Source organism: Euphorbia lathyris, chromosome 6, assembly GCF_963576675.1.
Source record: "Euphorbia lathyris chromosome 6, ddEupLath1.1, whole genome shotgun sequence".
NCBI classification, from domain to species: Eukaryota; Viridiplantae; Streptophyta; class Magnoliopsida; order Malpighiales; family Euphorbiaceae; genus Euphorbia; species Euphorbia lathyris.
Genome location: NC_088915.1, coordinates 7154034 through 7167357, shown reverse-complemented (window position 1 = coordinate 7167357; position 13324 = coordinate 7154034). Strand labels below are relative to the sequence as shown.

The 13324-nt window shown below is 32.6% G+C and overlaps 1 protein-coding gene across 1 annotated transcript; it reads right to left on the bottom strand.

Annotated features, from left to right (window-relative positions):
• Positions 1-347: 347 nt before the first annotated feature.
• Positions 348-4558, bottom strand: LOC136233547 (IQ domain-containing protein IQM2). The gene is made up of 8 exons (XM_066023253.1): positions 4396-4558; positions 2666-3132; positions 2404-2584; positions 2218-2306; positions 2050-2140; positions 1735-1965; positions 1519-1620; positions 348-1371 (listed from the first exon to the last, which is right to left on the bottom strand). The coding sequence occupies exons 2-8, from the start codon at positions 3100-3102 to the stop codon at positions 667-669; spliced, it is 1836 nt and encodes a 611-aa protein (XP_065879325.1). The 5' UTR covers positions 3103-3132; positions 4396-4558; the 3' UTR covers positions 348-666.
• Positions 4559-13324: the final 8766 nt, after the last annotated feature.

The window sequence follows — 13324 nt, the reverse complement described above, 5'->3', positions numbered from 1 at the left end:
AAAGGATGATGATGGGTAAGAATGAAACGAATCTCACATCAGAAATAGAGAGTGTCAATGGACCTATTAGTAAAGTGAAATTATAACATGTAGACGTATTTTAAAATCGTGATGCTCAAGGTATTAGATTTGCATCAAAGCAGATAATATCTAGATACAGTCAAGCCTCTATATAGAAATAACCTCTATTTTGTTATAAAAAAAACTCGATCCCAACTTGGTAATAACCCCTGTGACCAAACTCTATTTAGTAATAATTTCCCAATTGTTATACAAATAGGCCGGTTCCAAAGGTATTCCTATATAGAGATTTTACTGTAGCATTGAATAGACGTATATTAAAAAAGGAGTATCTTGTTTTATATAAAAGGGTTGTTTAAAAAACCCAAGAGATATTACAATTTCCATCTCATCATATAGTACAAGATGATGAACCATAAAAATAAATCAAAGAATGAAGACGTGTAATTGATTTTTCAACAATGAAAAAAAAAATTACAGTAGCATTCACCTGGACCCTGAATGACCCGAATAACCAAATTCATTTGGTCATCCAGGGTCCAAGTGAACGCTACTGTACTGTGACAAAGAATATCTATACCATCTTTTCTATTCACATGAAAGAATAAGATTAGTTAGAAACTACTTCCTGCTAACAAAACCTATCTACACCTCTTCATCCATGTAGGATTCCGTTTTGCAATGCGGAAGGCTTTCGTGCATCGAAATCCGCCTTTCAAGCACCGGTGAATCCAACATTGCAGCTGTTACGGTCACCTTCTGGTTGAACGCACCGGTGCTTCTCGAATGAAGCATCCTTCTAGGAGACAAGTTCACTTGCTCTAAAGCTCGAAATTGGAGCTCCGAAGGGTAGTCCCTAACACAGCCTATCCGTGGCCCTGCCCCCGTTGTCCATTTGAAAGACAATTGCCTGCCTAGTTGATACGACTTTGTTTCCTTTTTCGAGTTAATCCGTTGTAGAATCGCTTCTGCAGGAACGTTTTCGACTCCGTTGTCTTCTTCATCCTCGGATAGTTCTTTATTCGAGCCTTCTTCGAGTTGTTTCTCGTCTGCTGCATTCACCAGAGGCTCGGTGATTGGATTCACGATCTCTACAATCTTGAAGATCTCGTCTCTCCTTGGTATTTCGAGGTTGTTCGGTTTCATGCTGAACTTTTGAAGCAGTCTTCGCTTCTGCTCTTCCAATGCTGCACGAGTATTGTCTTCGATGTTGTCTGAAGTCAACTTCTCGTCATTGATTTCTTCAACCTCGAAGTCATTCACAATAGGAATCAGCTCCTCTTCCGATGAGTGGCTTCGATAATGCCTGTTGCTTCTTAGTCCGTCTTCCTCCTCGTCGATCGGAGTTGTCTGAATTAAAGAAAACAATGTTGTCAATATACGATTTAGTACTCTTCAAAGATGGGTGACCTACTCGGAAATCCTCGTGTTGCACCCCAAAACTTTAATTACTAAAAAAAGAATTAAAATACAAGAAAAGGGATCTTATGTCCTTACTTTAACATCATCGAGATCGACATTGTTTTCTCGTAAGAACGAAAGAAAGTCCTTGAAATTTTCTTCGGTCGGGCGATAATGTCCGCTGTGAGCCCAAACAGCCTGTTCAAGAATACAAAGAATCACCATTATTCACCAAAACAACATCTCGGAACTATTAAACTCAACGTTATCGCTACACGAAACGAGCAATCATCATGTTATAGAGACAGATACCTTGAGAATTCCGCTTTCAACGACTAATCGACCAGCAGCAATAGTGACTCCACCAGCCAAGAAACTGGAATGCTGGAAAGTCCCTTTCTTTTTCTTGCCAACGTACAACGTCTTCGATGTGCTAAGCACGAATATCCATTTGGCGTCTTCGGTTGTGTTGAGAAACTCCCCCGTCTGCTTATAGATCAATTTCCCGTCCTCCACGACAACTTCATATGCCTTTCTTTCCATCTGCAACAGTAAAGTTTGTTTCTTTAGCTAAACATTTTTAAACCCGAACGAAGGATTGAATTTCGAAGTGTATCAAAAACTCACCGGACCAAGATACTTGATGCATTGCTGTTGAAGTTTTAGCCTATGACATTTTTCAATAAGATTCACTTCCTTACCGTCTCCTATATCGAGCCTGCAGTTTCGAGCTAATGTAAGTTCAAACCGAAATTTAAAACGAAGCAAAAAAGAACCCGGATTAAAGATAATTACCAGTAAAAGAAAGGTTCTCTGCTTTTAGATTGAAGCCAATTTACGTAATAGAAGTGTAAATTATGTCCATACCGGTGCCTCGGGTCAATCTGGTTTTCAAAACAGTGTATAACTCGGGTTAGCAAGAGCGAAATCACGAATTAGAAACTACAAATTTTCGTTTGCAGAGTTCGAAAAATGACTTACAGCTTCAAGCCAGTGTTGTAAAGCAAGTTTTCGAGCTTTATCATTCTTCGATAACCCTTTCCCGACCTTGGCAGCTCGAGTTCTCGCCCTCGACCACCGCGAAATGGCAGTTTCGTGTTTCTCAATGTCAAAGTATGAAATAGAACTGTGCTTGAGCTTTGCAAAATCTAAAAGCTTCCACCTGTTACGATAAAAACACACGTTATTAGCGAAATTTCGATACAATCAAACGAAAACTGGGTTTCGAATTTCATTCACGTACCAGCTCTGCTCAACAAGAACAGCACAATCAGCAAGCTTTCGCCTGGTTCTGAAACTTTTATATACTTTCTGTAACCGCAAAGCAGCCTCATGTTTCGGGTTGTTAGGATCTAAAATTGGGGATTTTTCGATTGTTAGTACATCATTCGCGGAATCTAGGGAAAGATTAGAACTTTCTTTGTTGAATGAAAGATCTCTAACTGAAATTCTTCTTTCTAATTCTCCCCCCTTAAAACTAACAGATCTTTCGAATACCATCATCCCCGAACCAACGGATTTAAGTATCATCGGCTCTGTATCTTGACTTCCGAAATTTATTGACCGAACAGGCGTCTTGACTTCATCATCACCAAAGCTAATAGATTTCACAGTAACAGATTCTAATGCATTTTCCAGATCGCTGTAACTAGATAACGGGCATGAGAAATTAATTCCCATTCAAAATTTCCCGAGGATTCAACTGGATTCCTGTCAAAACGAAGAACACAAGTTAATACAACAACAACAAAGCCTTGGTCCCGAAATGACAAAACCGTGAAATCAAGTCGTGTCAGCACTATAACAATGTTCATATCAATCACACACTAAAAATGCAATCTTTAGCAAACAATATTTAGGGGTTTCAACACAGGTTGTCGTGTCGTAATCGTGTTATGATACAAATGCAATAAAATGGTATTCGTGGCAGACCGAGATCCGGGGGTGGTCTAGGGGGGTTTGAGCACCCACTGGTAGTTGGAAAAAGCCAAAAATTCTATGGAAAAACCCTAAAAAAACATCAATTTAGTACCCATAAATCATGATAATCACCCTATCGGTGAATCCGGGATCCGTCACTGGTTTCAAGTGGGTTTTCTCCCTAAATTGTGTTATCAAGTGATATTGAGATCCGGGCCTCTAGGGGGGTTTGAGCACCGACTACTAGTTGGAAAAAGCCAAAAATTCTATGGAAAAACCCTCAAAAAATATCAATTTAGAACCCATAAATCACGATAAGCACCTCTATCAGTGAATCCCGGATCCGTCACTGGTGTCAAGTGGGTTTTCTCCCTAAATAGTGTTATAGTGTGAGACTGAAATCCCTAATTTTAAGGGCAAATGTACCTAAATCTAATCAAACAATTAGAATGTGGAAACCAGAAAGCATCAAACTTATTCCAAATTAAGAAAATGGATAATAAATAGCAGTAAAAATGATAATCGTGTCAGACAGGTCGTGTCAAGGGACGGATCCCGGGGTTTAGGAGGCTTGAACACCTAGAAAAAGCCCAAAATTCTATGGAAACTGTGACCAGTAAAAACACTAAAAAAAAATATCAATTCAAATATCAATTTAGCATCCATAAATCACCGTAAACAGGCCTATCACTGAATCCGGGATCAGCCACTGGTTTCCAGTGGGTTTTCTCCCTAAATTGTGTTGTGGTGTGAGATTGAAATCCCTAATTTTAAGGATGAAAATGAGAATGAAAGCAATAAAACAGAAAATGGAGAGCAAAATGTACCTAAATCAAATCAAACAAGCAAAATGTGGAAACCATAAACCATCAAACTCAATCCAAATTAAGAAAATGGATCCAACAATTCTGGAACAGAAGTAAAGTAATAAAATTTCAAATGACAGATAACCAGACAGCCATTGAAGGAAACAGTTTCAGACAGTCTGGAAACAAGTAAAAGAAGTGGGAAAAGTTGAGAAAGTGAATCAAAATAAAAGAGCAAACTTTTTACCTGTAACTAAAGGATTTTGTGACCAATAATAAGGGGGAAATGTGTAAAAATGGGAAACAAATCTTGGGTTCAAACTCAAAATGCAAAATTATGATTTTCTCTCTCTAATTTATGTGTTTCTCTCTCTAAAAGTTTGAGGGTTTCAAATGGTGGTTCTTACCTAGAGTTGGGATTAGAGTTTTATATATATAGGTGAGGTGGGGTGGTGGGGGGTGGTGGATGGAGACACTGAAAGTGAGACCTTTTTCTTAGAGAGAGAAAGTTGTGTACTTTAAGAGAGAGAGAAAGAGGTATGTTTCCAACCACGTGGAGTGGACTCGTTGAAGAGGGAGGTTTTATCTCCTACAATTGTACCCATTTCTTAACATTACACCCTTTGCCTTTTCTTAATTTTTCTTTTTAAAAAATATATATATTTACTATATTCATGAAGTCAAAAAAAAAAAAAAAAAAATCGATAGTTTATCCAATTACTTGGTTCGACGGTTATCAGATACTTTTTAGATGGATTCTCACCCAATTAAAGCTTTCTATATATGTTAAATTTCAGACTCAAAATTTAATTTAAACGACTCAAACTTTTAACCACTAAAAATCTTAATAGGTCAACTGATGGCTCAAATTATCAAACCAACAAAATTGTGTAAAAGTTTTAAGCATAAGGAGTAATTTGTTGGGTATAGTTAGGGTTGTAAATATGTTGGTGTTCGACTCGATAAAAACTTAATCGTGTTCAACTCAATTTATAAACAAGCCGAGTTTGAATAAGATGAAACACCACCTAAAAACTCGTGAGCAGGTTCAATTGTAAGTTCATGAAAAATCCTATAAGCAAGCTCGATTATAAAGTTTATAAACATGCATGTGGGCAATGTTGGTTCGATTTTTTTTAATAATAATATTTTTATAAAGGGAAAATGTACAACAACGTAAACTTTACTTTTGTAGATTTCAAAACTATGTAGTTTCGTGTTAAAAAAAATTCGATCAATATAATTAATGAATTGTTCGTGAGCAAAACTCATAGACTGGATTAATAGGCTACTCGCGAGCAAAGCTCGTTAACAAGCTCGCGAAGAGCTCGTGAGCAGCTCATGAATAAAATGTTGAGCTCGAACTCGTCAATTTTTTGACGAGTGGAGCCTGAACAGGTCAAAACTCGGATTGTCTAGATTACAGTCCTAGGTATAATTAGTTTTAGAGAAAAATACAAAAATAAACTCTGTGATTTGGCCGATTTGCAAAAACAATCCATGTGGTTTAAAAGTTTGCAAAGGTGATTTGTGAAATTTGCAGTTTAAGGATATGTGAGTCAATTCTTCAATTAAATAATACTTGTGATTTAGTTAATTAGCTAGGTCTTGTAGTTTAGGTGATTTGCAAAGTAAGTCGTTTTAATTACTCTAAATTGTTTCCTTTTGGGATAAATAGTCATGAAAATAATTTTCAACGAGATGACTGAGTTTGTAAATTTCATAAAGCACATAATCCATGTTTGTAAACTTTTAAACCATATGGTATATCTTTGCAAATCGGTCAAACCACAAGATACTTTTAACATCATGAATATCCCAAAATATATAAATTATTATAATATATGATGGTATCCGGTGGCGAGTACATGATTGGTCTGTTGGGGAACCAATTTACACGCGCGTTCATGAAAACAATTGCTAAATTAAATTTACCCTTTTTTATACTGTTATCTTTTGAGTGGTCTATAATCAATTTTTACGTACCAATGTGAAATTTCTCAAAATTAAGCTAGATTTTGAATACAAAAATAAGATTGAGTCGTTTTGAACAAACTTAGATAAATTTAATGTCTATCACATATTAATCAAGTTGGATTTTGTAATTAAATACAAATTTAATAATTTAATTAACTACTCTGAACCTTAGTTTGTCAGAAACAGAGAACTGAAACCATTCATAATAGAGGTACAATTTCAACGGTCGGAGGCCTAGAAACAATCCATAGTATGGGTGGTTCTGACGATCAGAAGGGTCTGGCCCTCTCTAAGCCCCTCGTATCTCTGTTCCTGATGATACCCAGTAAAATATTATAAAATTTGAGTGTTGTATAATCCACCTTTCAAATTACAAGTGTACCAATTGAGTTATGTTCCTTTTCGTACGTTGTAACTTCTAATCAATAGTCAATATCAAAATCCACTAATTAATATTGGGTAAATAATTTATTAGTCCCCCACTTTTTACCTAACATATTGTTTAGTCTTTCTATTTTAAAAAACACATTATAAGATCACTATATTTTATCAATATTAACTCTTTGGTCCTTTTGTCTAATTTTTTTAGATTTTTAACCGTTATATTTGACATAAACAGATAAACAGAAAATAACAGAGTAACATGGTCATTTTGTATTGTACTATGGGTGTCCTGAAAGCTAAGATATGTTCGGTTAAAAATCTAAAAAAATAGATAAAATGACCAAATAGTTAATATTGGCAAACCATGAGGATCTTATAATGTGTTTTTCAAAATAAGGAGACTAAACAGTGTGTTATTTAAAAATATAGGGACTTATTATTATTTACCCATTAATAATTGGCTAAAAAAATATATTATGATTCCAAAATAAAATAAAATTCCAAAAGTGATATATTGTATTCTTGTCCAAAAATCAAAGGGATTTGGAGTTTGAATTCAAAATTTTCTACACGTATTTATCCAAAAAAAATAAAATCTACACGTATTTATTTTTTATTTTTCTGAATAAAAATTATAATTTGCATTTGAATTAATTGTTAGACTAGAAATTTATTTAGTTTAAGATAATTATTGACCAATTCATTTATGTACTTTTATTTTTTTATTTAAATATGATTGAATTAAATAACTTAATTCTAGTTTAGAAATTTCTTACTTGCAACTCAATTTTAATAGTTTATAATAGTAAATTATATGAATTGAGTAGAATTGAATTTATTCAATTATAAGGATTATTCTAGATTAAATTAGAGTGTGCTTAATTTGGTTGTTGTTGATAACCAGTAGATATTGGTCATGTTTGGTAACGAGTTTTTTTTGGAATAAAATTAGAGGTTTAAAGGATAAATTATATACGTGGTGTATAATTTTTGTCCTATTTCACACTTTGGTGTACTACAACCTTCAATTTTGCACATAAAAGTGTCTAACCTTTTGGTAACCTCCCGCTCAAGTGTACAGCCGGTAATTATGACCGGTCAACACGAAATCAACGCATCACGTCAGTAATTTGACCTCCATAAAAATCAAAAGTTGGCCGGTCAATGCAAAGTCAACGTATCACGTGAGCAATTTTGATTTTTATGGAGGTCAAATTGTTGACGTGGTGCGTTGGCTGGTCATAATTTACCGGTTGTACAGTTTAGTGGGAGGTCACTAAAAGGCTGTATACTTTTATATGTAAAATTGAAAGTTGTACACCAAAATATGAAATAGGACAGAGATTGTATACCACGTATATAATTTATCCGTTTGTGACATGTTACTAGTGAGAGATAAAATTATATACATGTAAAGTATAGATGACAATATTCGTGAATGAAAAACATTTTGTTGAATTATTTCTCAAATTAACCCAATTGCAAACGTTAGGGGGTCAAATTACTCTTAGCTGACAATGTTAGGAGGTAGAATTGCACTATTTTAAACGTTAAAGGTAAAATTGTTCCTGATTATCAACGCTAGGGGTATTTTTATCCCAACATTTTATATTTAATTTGACTAAAATTATAAAAAAATAGTTAACAAACAAAAAAAAACATTACATTAATCTCAAATAGTGCTAATAATTAAATTAGAAGAATTTTCAAAAAAGAAATTTAAATTAGAAGATTTTTTTTTTTTTTTGATGGATTATAAAAAGAACAAAAGATATTTTTATTTACGTACACTTCTATTTAAAGCAAAAAAAATTGAATTTTAACTTTTTGAGAAAAAAAATTGGTAGGAACTAATCTTATTGTAGATAAAAGTCACTGTCATTAATTAATAATTAAGTCAAAAGCTTATGTAGTTAAGAAAAATAAAAATAAAATTAGGGAATTGAATTGACTTGTTCATAGTAATAATAATCGCCACCGCTTATGTCATTAAGCATCTCCTCCTTTCACCAAGTAATTGCTAACGTAGCTTATCTTGCAAGTTTTTAATTATTTAACCTTTATTACTTTATTCTTATCTAATCATATAAATCACAAATATATAGTGGTGTGGGTCATATTTGTGTGTTTCTATATCATGTTTTTTTTCAAAGAAAATAAGTTAATCACTTCTAAAAAAAAAAAAAATTATTTACTAATCTAGCCCATTTTAAGGGGTCTATTAACATATTTGACACATTTATTTTTCATCTTACTAAATTAGACACTTTCATCCACTTTGGACAAAAATACCTTTAGTTCAATTCACCTTCTTCCTCAGACTCTCAAACGTCTTCTTCGTCATCTCAAACCAAAATAAAAAAAAGTCAAAGAGATAGCCAAAACCAAAAATAGAAATGAAATAGTTGTATGAATTTCTTTTGAATTTGGTGATCTCATGAATATGTATGATGAGTTTTATTTCATTAGCGATTTTGATATTAGCAAAGATCAGAGGAAATCATTTATTGAAGTATTCTAAATTTTGAAAAGGAAACAAAACAGATGAAGCTTTCTAGTAGAAACGGTATGCTTTTAGCTTATATGTCGACTTTTCTCACTGGTCTTGCTTCTTTTTCCATATGCAACGGTATTGTTTCGATTTTCTCCATTTTTATCGCATTTGCGACGACAGTTGTCATATTTGTGATGTATTTTGTCACAAATGTGACAATTATTGTTGTAGATGCGACAACTTTCGTCGTAAATACGACAGGAGCAACTATCGATTCAAAAAAAATGGAGGAAATCGGAAATGACGGATTCAACGAGAAAATATTCAACTAACCAACTGCGTACTTAATAATGTGTATGTAAAATGCAGAAAGAATACTTACATGAACTTGAATAATGTATGAATACGCTTAGATCTTGAGTTGAATTATTGAATTTTTTTTTTTGTAAGAATTTGAAAGCAATGAAAAGAAGAAGGAGGTTAGGGTATTTTTGTCTAGAATGGATGAAAGTGTCTAATTTGGTAAAATAAAAGGGAAGTGTGTCAAATATGCTAATGGACACCCCTCAAATGAGCTAGATTAGTAATTAGCCCAAAAAAACCAACAAAGGAGGAGTAAAATACCTCAATCTCCATAATCTGATATAGAATTATTCGTCCTAACTAAAGTATGAGCTATATAGATTCGTAAATCTCTTGACAAACCGAACACATCAGTTATGAATTTCCCTTATAAGGGATTTACAATCAGAAACAATAAGGTATAACATATAATTCACATTTTTTAAATGTTGACAGTATTGACTAAAAGTTAAGAATCTGATTCCACAATTCCATTTTGAAAACCATTATCCTTCAACCAGCTTAAAGCTTCTCAGATACTGAGGCATTTAGCGATAAGCACATCAAATGTAAAAGGCAGACTATTATTTTGAACGTGAATAAAACCAGCAGAGTCTATTAACACAAAACCAAAACTAACTCGTTGAGACACAAGGCCTACTAGTATACGAACTGTTTGGAGATTATCCATTCCCTGACCGTTCCAACTTAGAGTACTCATGGTGTCTGTCGGGCCTGGGAACTAGAACCCGTCAATATCCCATTTTTTGAATTGTCGTTCTTTGCATTATCCACTTGTCCATCAAAATACATTGGGTTGTTGTTACCAGTTCTAAGCCCACCCAACGTCTGACCCAACCCTTCATCTTGTCGTCTTCTTTTCTCTCATTTATTATCAGCCCCTCCTCAAGTACATTTAACATTCCAGCATTTGAATTAATTCTGTCACACTCCTTAATTTCTCACCTCCCCCTTCAATGCCCTGCTTAGTTGAAACATCTCCCTTAGACTATGACCCAAAAATTGGGATTGATATCTATTGCGGATTTTCATCATTGACCGGAAGCATAATCGCCATCGGCGATGATAGTAGCCACCGTGACGTTGGTTGATTATTTTTTTTTTCTTCTTATGTGAGCTTTAAGCCATGTCCCGTATAATCGTTCAACATTATCCGAATGAGGGATATCAAGTAATGCTTCACATGACTTATCAATATTATCATTCAACTTTATCTGAATCAGGGATATCAAGTAATGTTTCACATGACTCGAACTCGATATTTAATTTAAGCGATTTGAAACCCTTAACCACTCAAATCAATCTTAGTTGGTAGATGATTTTAATTTTACAATTTAATTATATTTATCTTTTGTGTGTTTGACAATTAATGAGAAATTGAGAATTTATAGTTTATTTTCATTAATTAAATAAAATAGGTTTTATTTAAGTTAGGAAGATGATGTATTTGCACACGTGGACTCTTTTTGGATGGACATGAGTCGTTGAAACTTTTATTTATTTATTTATTTATTTGTGGAAAATGAAAGCTCAAGAGCTATTGAATTGAAACTTTCATGCCTTCTTCCCCACTTACATGACCCACAAGTTGACTTGAATATTCCATAAGGATTAAGGAAAAAAGACTTTGATTTGATGGCTTAATTAATAACAACCGATAATGTGTAAAAATACCTCTAACAATAACCGTAAATAGTAATTATATTTTTAATGTCTAAAATAATACAATTTTATTTAGAGATGAGTAAAATAACCGATATCGATTATCAAACCGATAACCAAACTGAAATCTTAGTTTGGTTCGGTTATTTTAATATTTTGGTTCGGTTCGGTTCGGTTCTAATTTTATCTTAGTTTAGTAATCGGTTATCGGTTTGGTTAGTGAAAAATATGTTAGTGTAATCCATAACTAAACTGAACTTAATATATAAATATAATTTTATCTTTCTATATATATAAATAATTTATAAAATATAAAGTCCAACCCTTAAAATATATAATTTTATTTTTACATATATAAATTTTGGTTTAGTGGTGTTTAATTTCTTCCATTATAATTTTTTATACTGGTAGATTATTTGAAAATCAATGAAACAAAAATATACAAGAAATAAAATATTATGAGTTCCGGTTATTCGGTCGGTAACCGAATCGAACAAGAAATTTTTGGTTTGGTAATATTCGGTTATCAACCTTATTCGATTCGATTTTGAAAATAGAGTATATTTCAGTTTGGTTCGGTTCAGATAGTATTCAAACCGAATTCTTACTCCTAATTTTATCTATAATGTTGTTCGCAGATAATAGCAATTTTTACTCCTAAAATGGGCAAGTTGGATCAATTTCTGATATTATTATAAAATACATATATTTTGTTCATTATTCTGTATATTGCATATCAGTCTATTCGAAAGAAAATATTTCATATTTTTTTAATAGAATTAGAGATTAATCTTTTTTAATTCGGTAAATATTTTTTATCCAAGTTTTGGGAAGCTTTTTTTCCAGCTTTTAACCGAAAGATAGGTCCATTCTTTATTTTACTTTGGTTTTTTCTTATTGAATAAATTTTTTTAATCAATATACTATTATGTAGGTTTGATAAGTTCTCTTTTATTTGAAGTTTTCTTATTTCTTTTATTTCTCTCTATACGGGTGATTGTAGTTTGTCTCCCTATATGAGTGTTATCATGTATTTCTTTATGGAAAAACAGAAGAGTTTTGTCTACGTACTATCACATAAATATGGCTCATTGAAAAATTATGAATTCATTTTTAAAGAAAAACTCTCCGGAGTCGATTCTGGGTGGAATTTGTTATCCGACCAGGGGCGGATACATGAGGGTCCGGTCCCTTCCGGCCGCCGGAACCACCATACAACAAGTAGTTTCGACCCTTCTGTCTCCACAAAATTTGAGATTGTGGTGGTTCCGGCCCCATGTCTCTAAAATTCTAATTTTGTTTGCTTCTTAAGCCTCCCCTAAATCCAAAGTTCTGATTTTTTTTCTTGTTACGCCCTCCTAATTAACTCCAAATTTCTAAATCTTTTGGCCTACTAAGCCTTTTTTGAATCCAAAATTTTTAAATCCGATTTTTTCTATTAGACACAAAAAAAATTTACATGTTAAGAATCTAAAACACAATGTAGCTTAATTTTGAGAAGTTTTATATTGGTACTTAAAAGTTGGTTCTTGACCACCCAGATTATAACACGTATACATATGAGAAATATTTGAACAAGCTCGATTTAGCCAAAAAAAAAAAAAAATTACAGGCCACGTGTAAAATTTTTCCCTCCAACATGTATTCGCCACTGTTCCCAATGTTGTGTTAAAGACAGTTTCAAGCACTGTCTATCATTATTTTATCACGATCTACGAGATTGAAGATGTATGTTTAAGCTCATGTGATGTACTTTTATATTGTAGTTTTTAATTACTTAAATCTAAATGTATTGTTTTTTTTCTAAAGAAAATTATAAAAATGAAAATCAAATAAACACCTAATCATATTTTAAATATATATTTTTTGGTAATTTATTATGCAAATTTATAGTGGCTTTAAATTAAACACATAAATATTATCTGTCACAAAATTAAATTATATATACACTAGCTAGTAATGATATGATCATTATATTTAAGAGAATTGTTCATGCATTTTAATTATTTGGTAGGAGACAAATTATGCTAAACTCCCTTATATATATGTATACCCCACTATATAAATATTTTTATTATTTGATGTTCACTTATATTTGTCTATAATAATTTCATCTAATTAATGACACCATTAATTCAATATATATACATATATTCAAATCCATGTTTTGAGATATAAACTTTAATTATGTTATGAAATACAATTAAAAAAATAATCATTTAATAGAGGTCCATTACATTAATTGGATGTCTACCATCAATTAAACATGTATTAATTATGCATATGATATGATTAA